Raw genomic sequence first — 22,486 nt, 5'->3', positions numbered from 1 at the left:
GGGAAGGAGGCCGTGACACATTTCCCCCGCTCCTGTGGTGCGACCCACTCGTGCGCTGCCGCCGCCGCCGCCGCCGCGACAGTCCCCACGTGGCAGCTTCAGAGAGTGCAGCGCCGGGCGGGGTCAGGCTGGCGGGACCGCAGACCCCTCCCTCAGCTCTCCGGCCCTTCCCTGCGGCCTGCGTGGGCGCCCGCTCGGTCCTCCACCGCCAGGGGGCGGGCGCGGCTTCCCGGCGGCGGGGGCTCATTGGTCGCGGCGGGGCAGCGTGGGAGGAGGCCCAGAGGCGAGCTGGCTTTCTCCTGGCCACTCGCCGGGGTGAGGGGAAGCCGGAGGAGCCCGGGAGGAAGCGGAGGCGCGGGCTGGAGGCGGCGGGTTCCGTCGGCCTCCGGCAGGACTGACCGCGGGGAGGCCGCAAGGCGGGCGCGCGGCGGACAGGCGGGCGGGAGGCCGGTGAGACGGACGGGGAGGCGGACGGAGCCGCGGCTGAGGTCGGGGAGGGATGGAGGGAGGCTGGGGGAGCCAGACGCCCACCTTCATCCTCTCCTTCCGCGCACCCTGCGGTCGCCGGCCGGGGGCGGGCCCCGGGGCGCGCCCGCGTCGTCACGCGCGTGCGGCCGTGGGGAGGGCGCAGGCAGGACCAGGGGCCCCGAGCGCGTTTGGCCGGGGGTCCGGGCCGCCGCCCCGGCATCTCCTGTCGGGCGCCCCCTGGCTCTGCGGAGGGCGGGGCGGCGTCTGCACCTGGCGCTGGGTCTCGGCGCTCCGGCCTGGGGCTGGCACCTGGAGCGCGCCTTCAGCGGGGTTCCAGCTCGCGCTCTGCGCGGTGTCGGCGCTCAGAGGCTGGGATGGAGTTGGGTGTTGCATTTGAACTCCGTGGACGGCCGTCTTGAGTCACTTGTAAAGTTTTAGTGCCTCCTAAACTGCAGGTCCTGTTTATTTTTACAGCCTATTTAGTCATTTGGTGTTCGGTGTCATTTCTTTTTCTTTTCGTTTGGTGACTGCTGTCCCACACTGTACCATGTATGACGATTAGTGCCCGTAGAGCTAAATACTGCAAATGACGGGTTGACGATTTGAGATTGAGATCTCCAGCTGTTTGGGGGCGGAGGTGATGTTTTCATCACCTTCTACCTTTAAAAAAAAAATGATTTCCTGTAATACAGATCTGCTGTTCTAATTGATAGAACCCCCCCTTTTTTTGGTTTCTTTTTAGTTAGAAATATGACTACAGTGACACTAAATAATATTAGATTGCTTACTACGTGCTAGGCACTGTTCCAACTGCTTTCCTGTGCACATTTATTTAATTCTCACAACAGCCTCAGTGAATAGGTCCTTTTATCTGTATTTCCAAGTTTACAGATGAAAATATAAACTCCCAGCGAGGTTAAAGCTTGGTGCTGATCGCAGATCCTCAGATCCTTTGGACTTGCGACTACCTTGCCGGACGAGTGGTGGACTGTTACATTTTCCAAAGTTTTGGAAACTTTACTGTTATTCATACGGTATAAATTCTTTATATGAAGTATAAAGAGATCACCATTTAACTTAGAAAATAAAAAGTAATAACTTAATGAATGCCATTCAACAAGAAATTGGCAGAATCAGCAAATCGTCATTGGGTTTGGGTCATATGATTGACCTTGTACCTCTTTCTAGAGGCTGCCATTCTCTTGAATTCTCTGGCTGTTTACTGATTTAGTCACAATATTTTCAATTTTATACACGTGGTAGAAGCTTTGCATCCCAGATTCTTGTGTTTTCTCAGCTCATGATATAGCATTTCTTGATAGGAAGAAATAAAAAGAGTTCAATCTAGTGATTGTCAACCTGGGGACCTCTGTGATTCACCAGTGGGATTTTTTAAAAAGGACACAGGCCACATTCCCCAAAGTCCTCATTGTAGGGGGCTTCTCTCTTTCAAAAAGGAGTCAAATTAAGACTGAACACCACTGGGTTCAAGTGACTTTCATAAAAATTTAATGGATGTTTTATTACAATTACAGAGTTTTAATATGGCTTGGTACCGTAAGCATTGTTAATTAATCTTTCATAATTTATGAAGTTACATTAAAAAGGAAAAGGTAATTTGGACAAAGGGTCAAAGGGCTTAGAGACTGTTGAAGGGCAAAAAATGTTCCCTGTGGGGGATCATAAGACTTTTTTATTTTTCACCATATATTTTAGCTTTTAAATGAGTCTCATTTTTCAAAAATTTCTAAAATTTTTAAAAAATATTACAGTGCCTACCATGTGCCAGTATCATGGATACTATGAATAAGACAGCCCAGACCCTCAAAAGCTAGTTTTATTTTCCCTAAGGCAGGAAGTCTTTAATTTTTTTTTTTTATTTTGATACCCATTTCTTAAAGCTGAAAGGTATAAGACCCAAGAAGCGAAAGATTCTGGTCTTAGGGTTCGCAAAAATCCATTTAGTTCAGAACTTAGTAAATAACAAAAATTCATTTTAAATTTAGTCCAGAAGGGTCCCTCTTCTTGGGATCAAATAATCTGGATTTTAAACAATAGTTCTGCTTTTAGTTACTTCATGAATGGCACTGACCAAATTACTATCATGCAATACTAATTTTCCTAATTTGATTGGGGAAACTGAACAAGGTGATTTCCCATGATCTTTAAACTTTAAAAGATTTTGTGATTTTCTTTTTAATGCAACTCCTGAAATACAATCAGCTGACTTTCTCGCAGAGGAGGAGATTAAAGTGTTCAAATACCTCTAATTCTCCACAGTGTACCCCATTAATATTCTTTCATTCTTTTTTTCATTGGCCCATTCCATTTTGTTGAAGCTATTAAATTACATTTCCCTTATTTCCAATCTAATTTTTTAATCTGCTATTCATGATTTTTCTAGCTTCATTTTGTTTTTTTCCCCAATTTTCTTAATTTTAATTCATAAAACATAGAATTTACCATTTTAAAGTGTACAATTTAGTGGCATTTAGCACATTCAGAGTGTTGTGTGACCATCACCTCTGCTCAGTTCTAAAACATTTCATTACTCCAAAAGGGGGCTTCCATTATCCATTAAGCAGTTCCCCATTCCTTCCTCCTCCCAACTCCTGGCAACCACTCATCTGCTTTCCGTCTCTATGGGCTTATCTGTTCTGGATATTTCATAAAAATGGAAACATATAATATGTGTTCTTTTGTGCCTGACTTCTTTCACCTAGCATAATGTTTTAGAGGCTTATCCAGGGTGTAGCATTTATTAGTACTTCATTACTTTTTGTGGGTGAATAATAGTCCATTGTATGTTTCATTGATATATACCATTCCATATATATCATTCCATTGATGCAGGCCACATTTTGTTTCTTCATTCATCTGTTGATGGACCCTGGTGAGTTTTTATGTGCTAGTGAGGAAGTTCCTAAATTGATTTTTCTCATAAACTCTACAAGGCTCATTAAGGTAGTGTCATGGTATCAGGTGTGCCACCTAACTAACTACCATTCATTACCTATAGTTAGGTGATCATTAAATGAGTTTTGAAGGACGTATAGTCAACAAAAATGAAATTTTAAATTGATTCAGTTAATACGTTTTGGGAAAATTTTACATTAGAAGCTTCTTACTGTCTGTTCTTTGCAAGTGGCTGCTGTTGAAAAAGTTAAACTGAGGCATAATAAAACTGTAGAGTTTATTTGACCAAACAATGATTCATGAATTGGGCAACTTCAGGCCAGAAGAGGTCTGGGGGCAACACCAAGGAAAAGGAAGAAAGAGGCTTTCGTAGGGGGGACATAGAAGTAAAGCAAAGCAAACATTTGATTGGTTACAGTTACATAGTTGCCTTATTTGTTCTATCCTGTTGGAAAGTTCCTAGTTATGTAATTATAAGTTTATTGTTTGTTTGTGATTGGTTGGATTTATGTTCTGCTTTTATTTACAAGAAATAGCTGAAGTTTTGTAGGTTTGCAAATCAAGCAAGCTTGAGGTCACTTATGAGGCCTAATTGGTTGTGTCTGCTCAAGGATTCTTAGGGTCTGGTCTCCAATTTAATTTACTTTAGCACTGCTAACTTGCATTCAGTTTTTGTGGTAGAAATGGTATGCTAATATTGCATTTCATCCAGGTCCCTTGGGCAGATGGAACGACTCTGTTCCTCCATTTCTTCACATAGAAGCTTTGACTGACAGAATTATGTCTATCCTGGTGCACTGAAATTCTGCAGACTACTTAAAGACAGTGTAAGTGGGTAGATTTTAGGGGAATTCTTAAACATTTAGAACAGGAACCTATAACTTGTCAAGTGGTATCATGTAAAATAGTTACATGAGATGAAGACAGCAGTTAAAGTTTATGTAAATTTGTGCTTTTCTCTAATCTCACTCTTTTTTTAAAGCAATTTATGAGGGTACGCTTCATATACCCTATTTATTTTCAACTTGTTTTAGTTAAAATATATTTAGTTTTATTTTTGTCATTGTTCCCAATAATATCTGTTTGTTTCTGTCCATTCATTCATCCATCTCCCCCTGGATGGTATAGTGTAGGAGTAAGGTATTTTAGATTACAACTTTTTGAACAATTGTAGAACTCTGAAGGAGTAAGCAAAACTGTCCTTTTGTAGAGTTCTGTCTTGTTTTCTGTTTTTGGTTTGTTTGTGTTCTGGATTACAAAAATCTAATTTGTAAGGAAAATTCTGCTTTGGTAGATAAAAACTGCAAGAAAACATTTGGGTAATTTTAAATCTAATACTTTTTTTTTTTTTTTTAACCATTGCAAACAGAAGTTCTTTTTTCCCTTATTTCTCCACATTTTCTCCAGATTTATTCACTGCCCACCTTTCCCTCTTTACTCCCACAGAAGACCTGTTCTGAGATCAGGCTGATTTCCATTCATTGTTCAGAAAAGAATGAAAGTTCTTGTCATCTGAATTTTACTTTCGGATTTTTTTGTCTAGATATACCATGCTTTTTTTTCTCTAACCTTTCTTGTGCATTCAAATTGATGTGCTGTAGATCGGAAGTTCTCAGAGCTGATCATGAATGAGAATCACCTGGAGAACTTGTTAAACGTGCAAAAGTTTCCATCCCCACTCCTAAGGATTCTGATTCTCCAGATCTTCGATTGGCTCAGGAGATTGCGTTTTAAAAAGCACACTAATAATTGTGATTTCTGTGCTGTGGGTGACACTGTGGTTAGGGCTTCATAGAACTTGATGCAATGTTGTTTCATTCAATCTGTGATGCCATAGTTTGTAAGGTACACTAATATTTTATATGCTACTAAGAAACAAAAATGTGGTTATAAACCTCAACCTGGGTTTAGACATGTTAAAGTGAGGGAAGCAGTGTGACCTTGAAATCAATAAAATAGGATGTTAAGTGCCTAAGGAACAAGAGGCCCCTCATAATATCTTGCAGGGTTATTATGAAACATAGGAGATACAAGATTAAAGAATTTTAACTCATCATTTCTTTAGATCTTTTACTATGTAAAATATTTGTTTGTAATAAAGAGTTTATATAAGGTGTCCTTGACTTCTGTTTATAATGACAATTACACTGGTGACTTTAAGTGCAACTTGGGTGTATCTTGGGGTGTAATGCACTCCACTTGGGCCCTATATTTTTGTACGCATTTCCAGTCATTTATGTGTTAGTGGCTCAGTTCCGAAGTCTTATTTCTAGCTTCCTTGTAATTTAGTGATTTCTGTTTTGAAATTACAGTCCACTGAAATATTTACTTAATGGCTCATTGACACCAGGTGTAACATCATTTGATCATTTCTTTTCTTTTTTTTTTTTTGAGACAGAGTCTCACTCTGTTGCCTGGGTTAGAGTGCCTTGGTGTCAGCGTAGCTCACCAGCAACCTCAAACTCCTGGGCTCAAGCAATCCTGCTGCCTCAGCCTCCCGAGTAGCTGGGACTACAGGCATGCACCACCATGCCTGGCTAATTTTTTCTATATATATTTTTAGTTGTCCAGCTAATTTCCTTCTATTTTTAGTAGAGACAAGGTCTCGCTCTTGCTCAGGCTGGTCTCAAACTCCTGAGCTCAAGCAATCCACCCGCCTCAGCCTCCCAAAGTGCTAGGGTTACAGGCATGAGCCACCGTGCCTGGCCCATTTGATCATTTCTTTAGCCATCTTTTTTCTGTTGAGAGTCCGTAGCCCTCATTAATGCCAGGTAGCTGATTATACACATATACACCAGCCACATGCCACCCTGTATTGGGAAGTTTCAGGATGTAATGGTAATTGGGTGAACACCAAATCTGTGTTGAAGTAAACCCGAACTCTGGCTGCCAACTCGAGAAGAAATGCTGTAGTGGCATATAAGGTACTGAATGAGAGAATATCTGCTGTAGGTTAGAACAAATCTTTCCCCACTAGTAAGACTTCAGTGAAGAGCAACCCCACTTGCTTATGGTGCTTCCTTCAGTGCTGTTGTCTGGGAAAATGAAATATAGAGAAAAGTTGCTTAGCTATGTTAGATTTGGGGATGGGGGAGTAGAGCACAGGTCCAGTTAGTTTTAATCCCTTAAAGTATTTTTGGAAAAGATGGTTAAATGCTTGTTGATCCACTGAAATATTGCAGAAATCTGGTATCTCTAATTTCTGGAGAAGAAAGAGTAACTCTAGGTTTCTTTTGCTGATTCACAGTGATTGAAGGAATTGTACTATGCAATTCTTAACGTTGAAATCGATCATGTTGAAATACTTACGCCCTTAGAATGTAGTATGTGTGGTCTGTCAAGCTTGGCTGCTTCTCCCTACAATAAGTCTTTGGGGCAAAGTTGATCTAGGTGGAGCACTTTCCTGATTTAGCCAAACCCTTTTGCTAACCTGTTTTTAACTGGAGGGATAAGTGGATATTATAGTTATATTTTGCCAACTTTTATTCTTAGAAGAATAGAGTTTTATCTAAGTTGTAAATCAGAAGTTTTCTGAAGTATTACTGTCTCTATTCATTGGAAGGAGAACAAATGAAAAGCAAAGTGTAGCAATTTATAGTGTATTGTTGAGGAAGATAAAATCTATCCAGTGTAATCCCCATTTGCTTCCTATCTATCATTGGTTAACATTCTAGGGGGAAATTAAAAACACTGTCTGGCTCATTTGTGCTTTTCCATGGTATACTTCTAATTCTGTTTCTTAGCCACACTTTAGATCTTAGTCCTCTTTTAAATGTAATTTCAATATGATGCTACTTAAGAGAATAAGAAAAGCCATGCGATGCTGGTTCAGATAACTGTTAGAAAATCGAGGTATGGATATCTATACCCCTCTCTTCCCAAGATTTTCAATAGAACATTAAAAAAATTATTCTAAAAGACTTATATATTGGTTCAACTGACCCATTATTTGTAAGTTTTTGGTCTGTTTCTTTGCAATCTCACCCCTGGGCCACTATACAGGAGTGGATACATATATATCATTTTCTTCAGTGATCTTTGAAAAATTTGTTGTTCTTAGCATTATAGAATTTGTATGGATTATCTTGTCCCCTCCCCCCCCCAAAAAAAATATGTTTTTGGTTTTTGTTCCTTTTTTCTCCCTAGTCAAATGTAAGTTTAGTTTGGTCCTTTAAAAATATGGGATACTTTTCTAGTTTTTAGGTAGGCATTTAAAAAATTTCCCTTTAATCATCAGGTCATACCCACTTTTTAAAAACTATATTACAGGGGTGGGGGGGTAGCAGGGGGGAGAGAGAGAGTGTTAAAATGGTAGATTCTTTTAAAAGGATGTCTTCTAGGATTTAGTACCAGAGTGTCCTGCTACTATTACTTTCTTAAGTTAGTAATTGGATTTTTAATTTTAATCATTTAGTGTTAAAAACACCAAATTCTATTAAATTTGGAATGTTTATAACACAATGATAGTGATGAAGGTATCATACTGAGTTTTTAAATGTTGATATTTTTTCAAATGAATGCTATCTTCTCACCCCTCTCCATTTTGTTATTTCAAAAGTGTATTCAGCCTGGCAAAGATATGTGTATGGTGGCATTTGGGTGAGACAGGGCACTTGATGCATTCGGTGCCGGCCACATACCACCCTGTAATCTACATATAGATAAATCCAGCTCTTTATAAACATATAATTTATCATATTTTATATATATGTAAATTGTTATAAGGGATTGGATCTCGTGGTTAAAGAGGCTGAGAGGTCCAGGATCTGCATTTGACAAGTTGGCAGCCCAGGAGAGGGATGGTGTTGTTCCAGTTTGTGTCTGAAGGCTTTGTCCCAGGTTGAAAACAGGCAAAGAGAGCAAATCCTTACTCAGCCTTTTTTGTTCTATTCAAGTCTCCAATGGATTGGGTAAGATCCACCCACATTGGACAGGGCAATCTGCTATACTTAGTCTATAGATTCAAATGTTTATCTCATCCAGAAGCACCATTACAGACATTATTCTGGGTTTCCAGAATAATGTTTAAATATATAGGCATCCTGTGGCCCACTCAAGTTGATACATAAAATTAACCATCATGGGGCCTAAGTGTACCTTACATCTATCTTTTTGCATTTTGACCTTTTTTCTTAGTCCTCTTGAAAAGCCCCGGTTCCCATGAATATTAGAATCATCTGAAATTACTCAGTTGGTTCACTTAAAATTGTCATTTGGCCAGCACTGAATTGAAGTTGGATTGAATTGAGTGATAATTTCTTTATATTTGTGGAGTATAACTTGTAGTATTTTTCTTCCAGTTTAGTTGTCAATATTAAATATGTATATCAATGGGTATATTTGTATGCTTCATTTTCTTGTGTCATTCCTGTTGGTGCAGGGTCTGACACACAAGCTTAGTCATTTTGACAAACTTTCAAATCTCTGGAGTGGCTAGTTTGCAGCAGAGATTAGCAGTTCCTAGGGCAATCTGCAAAAGCAAAATTGATTAAATGGCATTTTGTCAACATGTAGAGCCTCTTGTAGAGCATGTCAGTAAGCAGCTGAGGTGAAAACGAAGTGGATTTGTTTGTAGTATGTGCTTCTTACTTGCCCTTCATATGACCTTGGACAGATCACCTGACCTCATCTATAACTCTGTTATAATACCCACTATAGCTTGAGGGCTGGTGAGATTACATAAAATAAGAACGTGTGTGAATTGCCCCGCTATATATATGCATTATTACCTAATTATTACCATTATTACCTAGTTAACTGGCAAGACATCCTCCTCCTAGTAAACAGTTGTTTTCATGACTTATGATATAGAGTGATGTTCTTGTAATTCACCTGATTTAGTCCACTTCTCAAGGAAAGTATGGAAGTGTCACTTGACTTTGTTCTCTTGTTCCTGAAGTTAATTGATTCTAGAAGAATGCCTCCTTGAATAAGCCTGATTTCTACTTGACTAACAAAATTTCACTAAATCAGAGCAAAGTAGATAGTTGGGCTAAAGGCAATGTTTAAATTGTAAAACCTTTTGTGAAATTCGGTATGTCCATCTGAGATCCTAGTTTAGACTCTCTTCTTCAGTCTAGATCACTTATGTTTATCCAGTTTGTTGTTTTGTTGCCCAGGGACATCATGGTGGCCCCCCCAGCTGTTGATTCTCCAGTGATTATGTACCTTACCTATTAACAATCTGATTTTGTTCAGTCATTTATATATTTATCTAAAACACTGAAACTTGTTGGCCTATATGACACTTTTTGAAGCAAATGTGTTAATATTTCATGAATATACTGTCTGAATTTTTTGTTTCTTTAATCTGTCCTAAAAATATCCTCCACTAATATTCTGGTTTTGGTAACTGGCTCTGATTTGTATGTATCTTCCTTTTAATAATATATAAAAATGTGTAAAGCTTTTCACCTGTTGCCTCTAGATTTAGAGTTCTGAATTAATAGCAAAGGTCTCTTCCTCCCTTTATTATTGTGTTCATTTGCTTTGGACCTGTTCTATCCCCATTTGATTGTTGGTGGTTCAGTCTGAGGTTTCTATTATGTTTTTGATTCCCCCCCCCAAGATTATTATATATAAAGATTGTCTTTAAATGTCCTCCTAAGAAGACAAGTCAGGAATGATTTAGAATTAGCACATCATTATTATAAATAGATGCTCCTTGATTTGCACTCAAATATATTCAGTACACCTTCTTTATGCCGATTTGTACTCTTGCATCATTAATTTGCTTCTTGAGCAAATTAATTAAAGGTGTGTTATAGCTGAGATGTAATTTGATGAGATTTTAATTTAGAGATTTTACTAAGGTTAATTCTCTGAGAAATTTTCATTGGAAACCATTGTATTCAGCTAGACAATTGTAGTTGCTTATATTGTGGGCTTTGGAATGATGAGTTTAAAAACAGGCTTGTTGGGAGTTACAAACAGGTGGCAGGTATATGAGGCAGTGACTCTAATTATACAGATGTGACCTCAGCAGGGAATGGAAACAGTGAAATAGAACAGCAAGTGTCTGGTGCCCAACTGCTTATCACACTTTCAAGGAAATTTTCCTAGGCCACACTCAGATAAGAGTGAGGTTATTTGAGAACATTAGCTGGGAGGAAAGGCATGTGTGCGTTGTGAAAGCAAAGTTCAATTTTGCTGGAAGCCAAAGAGGATTTATTTATTTATTTATTTATTTATTTATTTTTTGAGACAGCGTCTCACTCTGTTGCCCAGGCTAGAGTGCCGTGGCGTCAGCCTAGCTCACAGCAACCTCAAACTCCTGGGCTCAAGCAATCCTCCTGCCTCAGCCTCTCGAGTAGCTGGGACTACAGGCATGTGCCACCATGCCCGGCTAATTTTTTCTGTATATATTTTTAGTTGTCCATATAATTTCTTTCTATTTTTAGTAGAGACGGGGTCTCGCTCTTGCTCAGGCTGGTCTTGAACTCCTGAGCTCAAACGATCCACCCGCCTCGGCCTCCCAGAGTGCTAGGATTACAGGCGTGAGCCACCGCGCCCGGCCTCAAAGAGGATTTATAACCTTTTGAGGTTTTCATTTGAAAAGCTGAGGGTTCTTTTTTTTTTTTTTTTTTTTGCTTTTTATGTGATAGTTTGTGAATACTTCAGTATATCCTCTTTCCTTTTAGTATTTTCCTAGCCTGTGGCTAAGTAGTTATTTTAAATAGATATATAACATTGACTTTCCTGTTATGTGGAAGGTGTTCAGATAATTAACAAAGGGAAAGAAATCAATAACACTCAACTCAGTTTAAGTGTTCTTATTTTCTTCAGGTAGATTGTGCAGAAGAACGGGGCCTAGCATATTATGAGCATTGGACCTTTGAATGCTGTCCAACGCCCACTCCTTTTTAGTCCCCTCTGTCTATTCCAGTGAGTAAGAAAACTGGATATCTCGCTTTTCAGTGTCCTTCATGGGTGTGCCATTATTTTTTATTTGAAGTGTTCTATGAATTGCTATATCAGACAATGACCTTGAAATGTAAGTATCAAAACACAGTCTAAAATAGAGAAATAGGTATTGCTGGTTAGTGTTACTCATTAGTTAAAATTTTCTTTTGAATTCCATTCCTTTACAATAAGTTGAGTTGCCTATGAACGCTATCCATCTAAACTTGGGAATGGCTTTCCTATCAAACTCATTTATTTTTCCATTTTCTTTTTTAAATTTTACCTATCTTGATGAAGCCACTGCACTCTAGCCCAGGCAACTGAGCGAGACCTTGTTTCAAAAAGAAAAAAATTTGCCTATCTTGATTTATTTCTTAGGAAGGAAACATACACAAACTTTTTTCCAGCATTTGTTTCTTGTTGATATTAAAATAATATCAAAGAACAGTTTCTTCATTTGATGTATTAACATGACTCTGTCAGCTAGACGAGGTGGTTCACACGTGTAATCCCAGCAGTTTGGGAGGCTGGAGAGGGAGGATTGCTTGAAGCCTGGAGCTCCAAAGCAGTCTGAGCAACATACCAAGACCTCTGTCTCTACAAAACATAGAAAAATCAGCTGGACATGGTGGTGTGCGCCTGTAGTCTCAGCTACTCAGGAGGCTGAGGCTGGAGGATCACTTGAGTCCAGGAGTCTGAGGTTGCAGTGAGCTATGATGATGCCACTGCACTCTAGCCTGGGCAATGGAGCGAGACCCTGTTTAAAAAACAAAACAAAACAAACAAACAAACAAAAACTCTGTCAAAAATGATAATTGCCAGGATATTTAAAATGTCAATTCTACACTTCTAAATATATTATTTTATAAACTTAAATTGCAAAACAAGAAAAGGAAGAGGTCCCTGGTAATAAAATAAGCCTTTGCTGTGAATGCTTATTGTAGTGATACTTCAATTGTGTCACATCAAAAATGAAGTGGCATCACATACTAGGGTCAGCCGACCTAAATTTAGCCCCATTTCTATGCAAATAATTTGTTTCATAACTAGATAAGCAGCTTAATTTCTTTGGACCTCATCTGCAAACTGAAGATTTGGAACTAAGTATCAAAAGTTCCTTATAGATGCATAATCACTGAGAATAATAAGGTATTATCTTCTGTTTACAAGCTTGATGGCAGGGTTTTACTCTTTGTTCATTCAGTTAGGGAGTTGAGGACCCAGCAGGATAAGACACAGACCCTCTTCTTGAGTTTGTGGGATCCAGTGGAAGGAGACAGGCCCACTGATAAGAGTTTCTTTAATTAAATGTCATCATTGGTATACTTAGAAATGTCATAACATTTATTTAATTGGTTTAATATACACACTCCAAATCAAACTCTAGGGAGGAATGTTCATTCTAGACCTAATGATGTTTGCCTTTTCTTTTGATTTTTTTAGGAGCATATTTAATGAAAAGCACCGTAGACTGAAAAATCAAACATGAGGGTAGCAGGTAAGACACTTAATTTGGTAGAAATAATTTTGCTTTTTGTGTAACCTGTTTGGTAAGTCATGATTAAAGGTGAGGGTAAATAATCTATATTGAGTGCAAAGCTGAAATGTAGTCAACTAAATCATTATTTAGCCTTTTTTTTTTTTTTTTTTTAGGTAGTTGGCAGATCACAGATTGGACATTTAGTCAGTATTATGCAAGTTTTGGGGGGCAAATCTTTTATTGGAAATTATAGGTTGAGCATCTTAAATCCAAAAATGTGAAATGCTCCAAAATTTGAAATTTTCTGAATACTGACGTGACATTCAAAGGAAATGCTCATTCAGGCATTTTGGAGTTCAGATTTTCATATTTAGGATGCTCAACTGGAAAGTATACTGCAAATATTCCAAAATCCAAAAAAATCTGAAATGCTTCTGGTTTCAAGCATTTGAGATAAGGGATTCTTGGCCTGTATTTATGCTAAACATTTAAGTTATGATTTTAATATTTATGTTCTTATACATTAAGCTTGTTTGCCTGAGACAGTCATGCATCAATTAATGATGGGGATATAGTCTGAGAAATGTGTCCTTAGGTGATTTTGTCCTTGTGCGAACATCACAGAGTGTACTTACACAAACCTAGATGTTATAGCCTACTACACATCTAGGATATAAAGTGTAGCCTATTGCTCCTAGGCTACGAACTGTGCAGCATGTTACCGTACTGAATACCCTAGGTAATCATAACACAATGGTACGTATTTATGTATCTAAACATATCTAAACATATAACAGGTAAAGTAAAAATACAGTCTAAATCTGCTCCCAACTCCCAGGCCGAGGACTGGTACCAGTCCATAGCCTGTTAGAAACGGGGCCACACAGCAGGAAGGGTGATGGGCAAGCAAAGCTTCATCTATATTTATACTCTCTTCCTATCGCTTGCCATCCCTCTGCCCTCTTGGTCCGTGGAAAAATTGTCTTCCATGAAACCAGTCCCTGGTGCCAAAAAGGTTGGGGACTGATGATCTAAAAGATAAAAAATGATACACCTGTATAGCACACTTAACCATGAAATGGAGCTTGCAGGACTGGAAGTTGCTCTGAGTGGGTCCAGTGGTAGGTGAATGTGAAGGCCTAGGACATTACTATACACCACTATAGACTTTATGAACATGTACGCTTAAGCTACATTAAATTTATAAAAAAGTATTTTTCTTTCTTCAATAATAAATTAACCTTAGCTTACTGTAACTTTTTTACTTTATAAAGTTTTTAATTTTTTTTTAACTTTTTGACTCTGTTGTAATAACACAGCTTAAAACACATTGTATAGCTGTATGAAAATATTTTCTCTATACCTTTATTCTATAAGCTTTTTCTATTTTTAAAACTTATTTTTTTCTTTTTAACCTTTGTTAAAAACTAAGATGGAAACATACTTAGCCTAGGCCTATACAGAGTCAGGATCATCAATATCACTGTCTCTCACCTCTGCATCTGGTTCTGTTGGAAGTTTGTCAAGGGCGGTAACATATCTGGAGCTGTCATTTCCTGTGAGAACCATGCCTTCTTCTGGAATAGCTCTTAAAGGACCCACCTGAGGCTGTTTTACAGTTGACTTTTTCTTTTATAAAAGTAGAAGGAGTATGCTCTAAAATAATGATAAAAACTATAGTATTATTAGTCCTCACTTAACGTCATTAATAGGTTCTTGGAAGCTGTGACTTAAAGTGAAAAAACTTACTACAAAACCAATTTTTTTCAGCATCAGCCTTATAACTAAACAACATTGATGTTGAAGAAAATGATATTGAACTAAACAATGTTCTTAGAAGACCTGGTGTGTAAAAGATTCAAAAAAATACTTGTTTTTTGCTCGGTATTTGTTCAAGTTCAGTCTACATAAGTGAGATTATATGTAATAACATTAATCTGTTCATGAAGCAGCATATGGAGGAAATTGAAAACACCAATGTTTTGAAGGTAGTTATCTTTGAACATTGTAAAAAGACACATTCATAAATGACTGGAAGGGCTGATGAACTCTTCCTGTCTGTATAGTAAAAGTAAGTGTGTTTCCCCACCCCTCTTCATCCAAAGCCGTAGGAGAAATACACATTTTACACAGAAATTTCTACTGAGTGTGGGCCCAATGTAGGAGATAACTTGTAATTTCTCAAAATCAAGATAATTAGTGTTTCTCTTAATTATCATCTTCTCACTAGCAAACCAAATATTTTCCTATGGGAGCATCTCTTAGGAGTGCCTAAAGTCAAGTTGGGTGAACAAACAAGTCTTCATACATTGGTCATAATTGTATACAATCAGGCACAGTTGATTAAACATGATTATTAAACAAAAGTAACTGACGGTCATTATGAATGCTTTTGTTGAAATTTGAAAAACTGAATCTCTTTGTTGTGAAATCACAAAGCATCTTTTTAAAAGTAGCTGTACAGTTGTTGAAGAAAAATATTCCCAGAAACCAAGAGCTTGTGTGTGGTTTAAATAAACATATTATAAATTTTTTTTTTTTAAGGTAATCTTTGAGTACAGCAGGACTATTTATGACTACATGACTCCAGATGATTTTTAAAGTACATTGTTTAAGTATGGCAATTTGAAATAAAGCAAGTTCTCTTTCTTACATAATTCTGAATTCATTCCAGTTGAAATTAACTTTATCATCTAGTCCATTTCTCTGATTTTGACAATTAATTCCCAGGTTAATTGATGAGTAATTATTCACTGAGTGCTTATTTTGTGTTTGGCACTGTTCCTAGTGTAGGTCTTGAGGGAACTGCATTTAATGAATGAGAAGGGAAGATTAGCTGTAAGTTTATTGCTTTTATTTAATATCTTCTAATTTTAGAAAAAATCTAGTTGCCTTGAAGTATCTTTATAGCCATTATAGCCATTATAGCCATTATTCTTACAGTGAGGCATCAGTGTCTGAAGTTTATGCTTTTTGGTTTATGAGAAGTAGGGACACACTCAAATTAGTGCAGTCCATGGCTAGGAGGAAGAGGGAATCTTGTGGAAAGTTAAGAATGGGAATTGTGGTGTGGTGTGTTTTGCCCCTCCAACTCCAGAATTGGTTGCTGGTTCTGGACTCAGTCCAGCTTTGGGAAAACCGTCTGTAACAGAAATTCCAGAACTCTACCATCATGGGACCCTCTGCTACTTTCTCCTACTCTTAACTTTTCTCTCCCTTAGAGCTTCTGTTTCCTCCTAGTTCCACCAGTGGTCCAGTGTAAGTGAATAAGTCTTGGTTTAAGACTCACTGCTGCCACTGACTAGTTATGTGGCTTTAGGCAGGCGGTCTAACATTTTAGCCTTAATTTTTTATTTGTAAAGTGAAAATATCTTGAAAAACTGTGCAAATGAGATTATGGTTCTAAAGCATTTAGCTCTACAGTTGGCATTCAGTAAATGGTATATGTGAGTGTGTATTGTACACATATATATATAAAATGTAGGTATATATGTATATAGCTATACTAGTGTAGGTTCAGGTTTAGTTTAGTATGGAATTTAGTGTAGAACTTTCGAGTTATAAACTTGATATTTTCACCATTTTAATATTTCAGTCTTGAGCAATGAAGGTTTCATATGTCTGCTTTACAAGACAGGGAAAGGTTATCTCTGGTTGCATGTCCCTATGATTGCTAGAAAATAAGATAGTAAGACTATCATGTGACATAGAATCTTCAAGCCCTTGGTCTTAGTCTTAAATGATCGAGAAGAAACATGCCACCTGTTACCATTCATCTATTTAGCAAACAGTTGTTGAAAATATTGCTGGGTACAAGACACTCTGATAGATCCTAGAGGGAAAGAGTTCAAAGCCTAATAGAATTTTGCTCTCTTTTTTATGCATAAAAAATGTAGGCAATTTGTAGTTGTTCTTGAAAACAGGAAGTGGTTGCGGTTTTTGGCGGGGAGAGGTAGGAAATGGCAGAGAGAGGCAGTGATTGATTAGTAGTTAGATTTCTTCACTGCCATATCATTTCTATATTAATAAAGTGGGGTTTCTTTTTTTTTTTTTTAAAGGCTTTACTTTTTTTTTTTTTTTTTTAGTAGTTTTAGGTTTACAGCAAAATTGAGAGGAAGGCACAGAGATTTTTCACACACCCCACTCCCCACCAGCATAACCATCAACAGAGTGTTTCTGAATAGAAATGAGTAGGCTCTGAGAAGCTGTTGCTTCTCACCATCATCAGTGTTTCTGAGCACCATCAGTTCATTTCCTGTCCTCTCCTCCAAGGATGCAGTCTGATCTCTTTAGGTTTATGAAATTAGAATGAACGTATTTCTTTTTTATTCTTCCTTACCTACTGAGTTGAGCTTGGTAGTTTTTCAGAAGAATATGGTAATTTGGTTTTAAAATGAAGTACTGTACAAACCACTGGCTTTGTTAGGATCCCTGGATTCCATTCCTTGCACTGCCATTAATTTATCTGGGCCTTTTTTTACCTCATTTCTGGACCTTTTTTTCCTTAAAGATAATGAGATGACTGCTGATCCTCTCTACCTCTTATATAAACACAGATTAAACCACAGATTAAGGGAGGGGAATGGAGATAGTACAAATATTAATATTGTTTCTGAATAAGCTAAAGAGATGTCTCTGAAATCCTAAGGTAAGAGGAAGGTGTTTCTTTCCTGTCATTTTCCATTTCCTTTCCTATCTCACATTTTTGTTTGCCCTAGATTTGTTTAGCTATGGAGAAAAATGACAAGAAATGATTCACATTAAGCAGCAAAGTCAGTGCTATTTGTAAGGCGCTCAGACATAATTAAAGATTTAAAGTTATGGAAGTTTCCATTTAACCATATTATGAAGCATTTGTGATAGATGCTAGATTATGTCTTGCAGTAGTGTAGAAGGCCTGTCTTAAACTAGTCTTAAGTATGAGGAGGAAGACTTTGTTGTTTGCCATGCCAGGAGGGCTTACCTAGCTCTAGGAGATGTGTTGGTTGGTGATAAGACAATAAACCTGTTACATGTCACTTGAGAACACCTTACTTAGTGGTTAGCCTGGCTTTAGTGTCTCCAGAAGGTCCATTGTTTTTGTAACATCGCCTTATAGTGCTGCTGCTTATATTTGAAAAGGATTAGGAGTGCGTTACACAACAGACTTGGTGGTAGTGTTCCATTAGCCATGGTACTTCTGTGTAGTCAGCTAGCAACTGGTATGGTAATTGTTTTGCATATAAAACTAGGCAGATGGCTCAAGCAGTCTTGTGTCTAGAAAGCTAGCCAACCTGAGACTTCTTTGATCAGAAAAATTCCTTATCTTGAAGAGTTGTTTGTACAGTTTTTTGTTGAAACTCAATAAAATTAAGATCCAGTAGATAAAAATGGAAATTTATTAGTCTCAAAAAAATTTTTTAATAAACTTACATTTTTCATAGAAATGCATCACAAAAGTTATGTGGGCTTATGAACTCATGCTGAATTATTTCTGCCTTTTACCTAGGTGCTGCAAAATTGGTGGTAGCTGTGGCAGTATTTTTACTAACATTTTATGTTATTTCTCAAGTATTTGAAATTAAAATGGATGCAAGTTTAGGAAATCTATTTGGTAAGTTTTATTCTTTTCCGTTTCTTAAATCTTATTTTTGGTGTGGTTGTCTAAATTTTTATCAGTTCTCCAAGTCACTGTGCTGTTAGTCTATCTAGAAAAGGAAATGTAATTATATCACTAAGCATGATTTATTAGAATATTCTAAAATATACAATAAGAAGTCTTGGAATTCAGCATAAAGCATGAATCTTCTGTTCAACAGTTTGCACATATATAATGAGCCTATTTTATAGATGCTTAGGGGAATTAATCATCATGTGCTAAGTGCATGTTATATCTTAGATATAACACCTCCAAGCTTAAATTGTTTTCCTATTTGAGTTGGCTGCTAGAAAATTTGAAGCCAAATCTAGCCCTCAGTTGCCAAGTGATTAGGAGTCACAATAAGGCATTATAGATACCAACCATAAAATCTATCTTGCTTTCTTACCCTTATTTTCCCTTTGTGGCATTTTTCTTTTTACTCATTCATTTAGTGTTGCTGTATTATAAATGTACCATCATAAGCTCCTCAACCCAGTTTTTACCGGAATCTTTAATAAAATAAGTTATCATTTGAAATGTTTTCATAGGAGCCAATTATATATAATGTTATTTTAGATGGTTGTATATGAATATCTCATTGAATCTCAAATAATTATCAAGTATGCATTTCTCTTCTATAAGTATACAATTATGAGAGTGAAGAATAGAATTTAATGTTTACATATTAAAGTGGGAAGTAATTATTTAACTATGGCTTTATATAAAATCACAGCCATGCATCCATGCATCACCTAATGATGGGGATACATTGTGGAAATGTATCATTAGGCAATTTTGCTTGTTGTGCAAACATCATAGAGTATACGTACACAAATCTAGATGGTATAGCCTGCTATACACCTAGGCTATTTGGTATAGCTTCTTGTTCCTAGGCTGCAAACCTGTACAGTATTTCTGTAGTGAATACTGTAGGCAGTTGTAACATAATGGTAAGTTATTTGTTTGTCTAAACATAGAAAAAATACAGTGAAAGTATGATATTATTAATATAATTTTATGGGACCACCATTGTGTATGTGGTCTGTCATTGACTGAAACATCATTAGGTGGCACATGACTAATTCTGAATCTCTTCTGGAGACTGTTTTTATAGGCCTCTATTATTTGAAGTTAGAGAAGCTGTTGATATTCTTCATAGATCCTTGTACTTACATTGAATAGCTTTGACTAAAGTGTTAAGGTATTAAATAATTAAGCATGAAAGATGAGATTATGAACCCTGGAAACAGTATTTTACCTAGTAGGCAGAAGTTGAATCAAAGAACTTTGAGATCTCTGGAATAGTGAGTTTTGCTCTCCATAAATTAATGTTCAAAAGAGATTCCCAAGAGCTAATTCACTCCCTCTCATATCTAATCTCAAGACTCCCTTATATCAGTGCTTCTGAAACTCTAATGTCAAAAGAATCTCCAGAGAGTCTTGGTAAATGCAGATTCTGATTCAGTGTCTGGGACGGGGCCTGAGAATCTGCATTTCCAACAAGCTCTCAGGTGATGCTGAGATTCCTACCCATGGACTACATACTGTGTATCAAGGCTTTAGACAATTCGGCCATGTACTCCTCTATTTCTATATAAACATTTTCAGGTGACTTTTCTTAGAATGACTACATAAAAGTACTTCCTTGTACAGGTTGAGCATCCCTAATCAGAAAATCCAAAATCCAAAACTCTTTGAGCACTGACATGATGCTCAAAGGAAATGATCATTGGGACATTTTGGATTTCCAGTTTTCAGATTAGGGATGCTCAACTGGAAGGTATAATGCAAATATTCCAAAATCTAGAAAAAGAATCCAGAACACTTAACAATCCCAAGTGTTTTGGATAAGGGATACTTAACCTGTATGGCATGGAATTCTGTCTTTTGTGCTCCCGAGTAATTTCGTTCCACTGATTTTGTTTCTGCTTGTTGGAACTCTCTTCTACATCACTGATCTCTCAGTTAAAATTATAGTCATAGTCCTTCAAATCTTCTCTTTATAAGTTTTTGTCAAGTAATAGGATCCTTCCTTTAGCCATTCCTTTTGATATAGTGATTATTTTCCTCCTGAACCTGTTGTTCACACCCATCTTAAAAGAAGTATCCAGGATCCAGCATAAAATGGTTATTGCAGAGTATACTGAGACTTAACTTGTTCTGGTGTGTGTACTTCTGTTATTCCTTCATGGCCAACCCAGTGGCCTTTGAGAGCACGCCTGGCTTCATTTGAATGATAGGGCAGAAACCAGCCACATTGAAGGCATTGAGAACTTATTCTGTGTTGATCTGGAAGCAATATGTAGGTAATATATAGCTATATAAAGCTAATATAAGCAATATGTAGCTAATATGTAGCTATATATAGCTAATATAAGCAATATATAGCTGATTCTTCCAAGAAATGTTGGTGGTTAGATAAGAAGATTATGAGGTGGTAGCTGAACTCAAGCACATTGTACATGTTTTTCTTCTTTAAAGTCATGGAAAGAGTTTCACTAGTCTTGGGTGAAAGTTCAGTGCATGAAAATGAGATGAGATTGAACAGACAAGGAAAGGAGGATCCTACAAAGAAAGGAGGCAATGGGACCATTGGTACATATAGAGAATTACTTTGGGAAAAGGCCCACTGTTCTCAGAAAGAAGAGTGGAGAAGAGGCTGGGTGAAGCCACAGTGTGGCCCTGTTATACACATGCCACTGGTGATTCTCCTCCAGTAACACTGCTCATGTCCATCCCCACCCACTGTCTTCCATCTTTGTCCTAGTTTGGATCTTCGTGTCTGGTCTGGACTGTTTTATAAACATCATAGTGATGTCCCTTTGTTTCTTTCTCATCTTTACCATCTGCCTGTCACCACTGCCAGTGCCATTCTCTTAAAACTCAACAATCTTTAGTACTTCTACTTACTGGAGAATAAAATCTAAACTCTCTAATTAGGGTGGCACCCAAAGCCCCCAGCCTGCCTTCTCAGCTGTTCTCCACCCCTCCCTACCCCGAGGGTCACACTTGCCTTACCAGTCTGCACACAGCCTGCGGACACAAACCCTGTCCTGTCCTTTCAGATCTTGGCCTTTGAATGTGCTGGTTCACCCTGCACGTCTTTCCCATCTCCCCAGCATCTGTTAATCCTTCTCATTTTTTAAAACTCTGCCTAAATGCCCTTTCTTTGGAGAAATTGTGCTTGAACCACCTTCTTTCCCTATTACAATGTATTGCTCTTTTTCTGAACTGTTTTAATGGCATAGTACTTACATCTCAATTTGACAGTAATTTTATTCTGTCTTACATTATAAAATTTTTCTTCTTTTTCATTTGTCCGCCCCCCCCCCCACCAGAGAATGAACCTTGAGGGCAATAATATCTTGATGCATCATCCAGCATCTAGCACTAGGCCCTGTGGATAGTAAATGCTAATTGAAAATAAATGTAGGTAACTGAGGATTAGGATTTTTATGTGAGAAGGAAGAATATTTCCAAAGTCGGATTCATTTAAAGCTGTATTAGTTGGAAAATCACTGGTAGTCAGCTATGAATGAGCCCTGAGCTACTTTAACCAAGATAGTTGTCTGTCCTAATTTTTATTTTAATATTTCCTCATGTTAAGAACCTGCCACATTTTATTGTATATAGTTTAGTAGTTTAGCTATTTGATTTAGGCATTCTTAGGACAGATGATTTATTTTGATGTTGTAATTGAAGTAGTACATTGTATCTATATAAGCTTACTGGATTCTGACCTGTTGCATTGGTGAAAGTTTAATTTGTGGGATTTTATTTTAATTTTCATTCAGACTATTTTAGCAAAGATGGATATATGGTTATCTTTGCCACTTGTTTAGCAGCTAACTTAATATGCCAAAGGGTAACAAGTTTAACCTAGCATTAGAATTGTTGCCATAATCAGTACCTTAGGAACCCATAAGATTAAATATAATTCTTTTGGTGGTGAGTTTTCCATTTTTTCAACTTGTTGATATAATAACTTGATAGTTTATAAGTTATTTCAATTCAGGTTTATTATACAGTGTTGTTTTAGAAAAATAAAACAAACTTATTTCTAGAAAGGAAAAATGAAAATTTTGCCCATAATTAGTAAA

General features: G+C 37.5%; 1 protein-coding gene across 5 annotated transcripts in view; it reads left to right on the top strand.

The window, feature by feature from the left end:
- Nucleotides 1-294: 294 nt before the first annotated feature.
- Nucleotides 295-22,486, top strand: part of FAM3C (FAM3 metabolism regulating signaling molecule C) — a 46,973-nt gene continuing 24,781 nt past the window's right edge. Inside the window, exons 1-4 of one of the 5 annotated variants that reach the window (XM_069461769.1) lie at nt 295-450; nt 4,097-4,211; nt 12,730-12,784; nt 18,255-18,359. In XM_069461769.1, the coding sequence (XP_069317870.1) occupies nt 12,772-12,784; nt 18,255-18,359 (118 nt within the window). In that variant the 5' untranslated portion in view covers nt 295-450; nt 4,097-4,211; nt 12,730-12,771. The other 4 variants (XM_069461770.1, XM_069461771.1, XM_069461768.1 and 1 more) reach the window with 4 other exon arrangements.

Source organism: Eulemur rufifrons, chromosome 29, assembly GCF_041146395.1.
Source record: "Eulemur rufifrons isolate Redbay chromosome 29, OSU_ERuf_1, whole genome shotgun sequence".
Lineage (NCBI taxonomy): Eukaryota > Metazoa > Chordata > Mammalia > Primates > Lemuridae > Eulemur > Eulemur rufifrons.
This window is presented reverse-complemented; position numbering and strand designations above follow the sequence as displayed.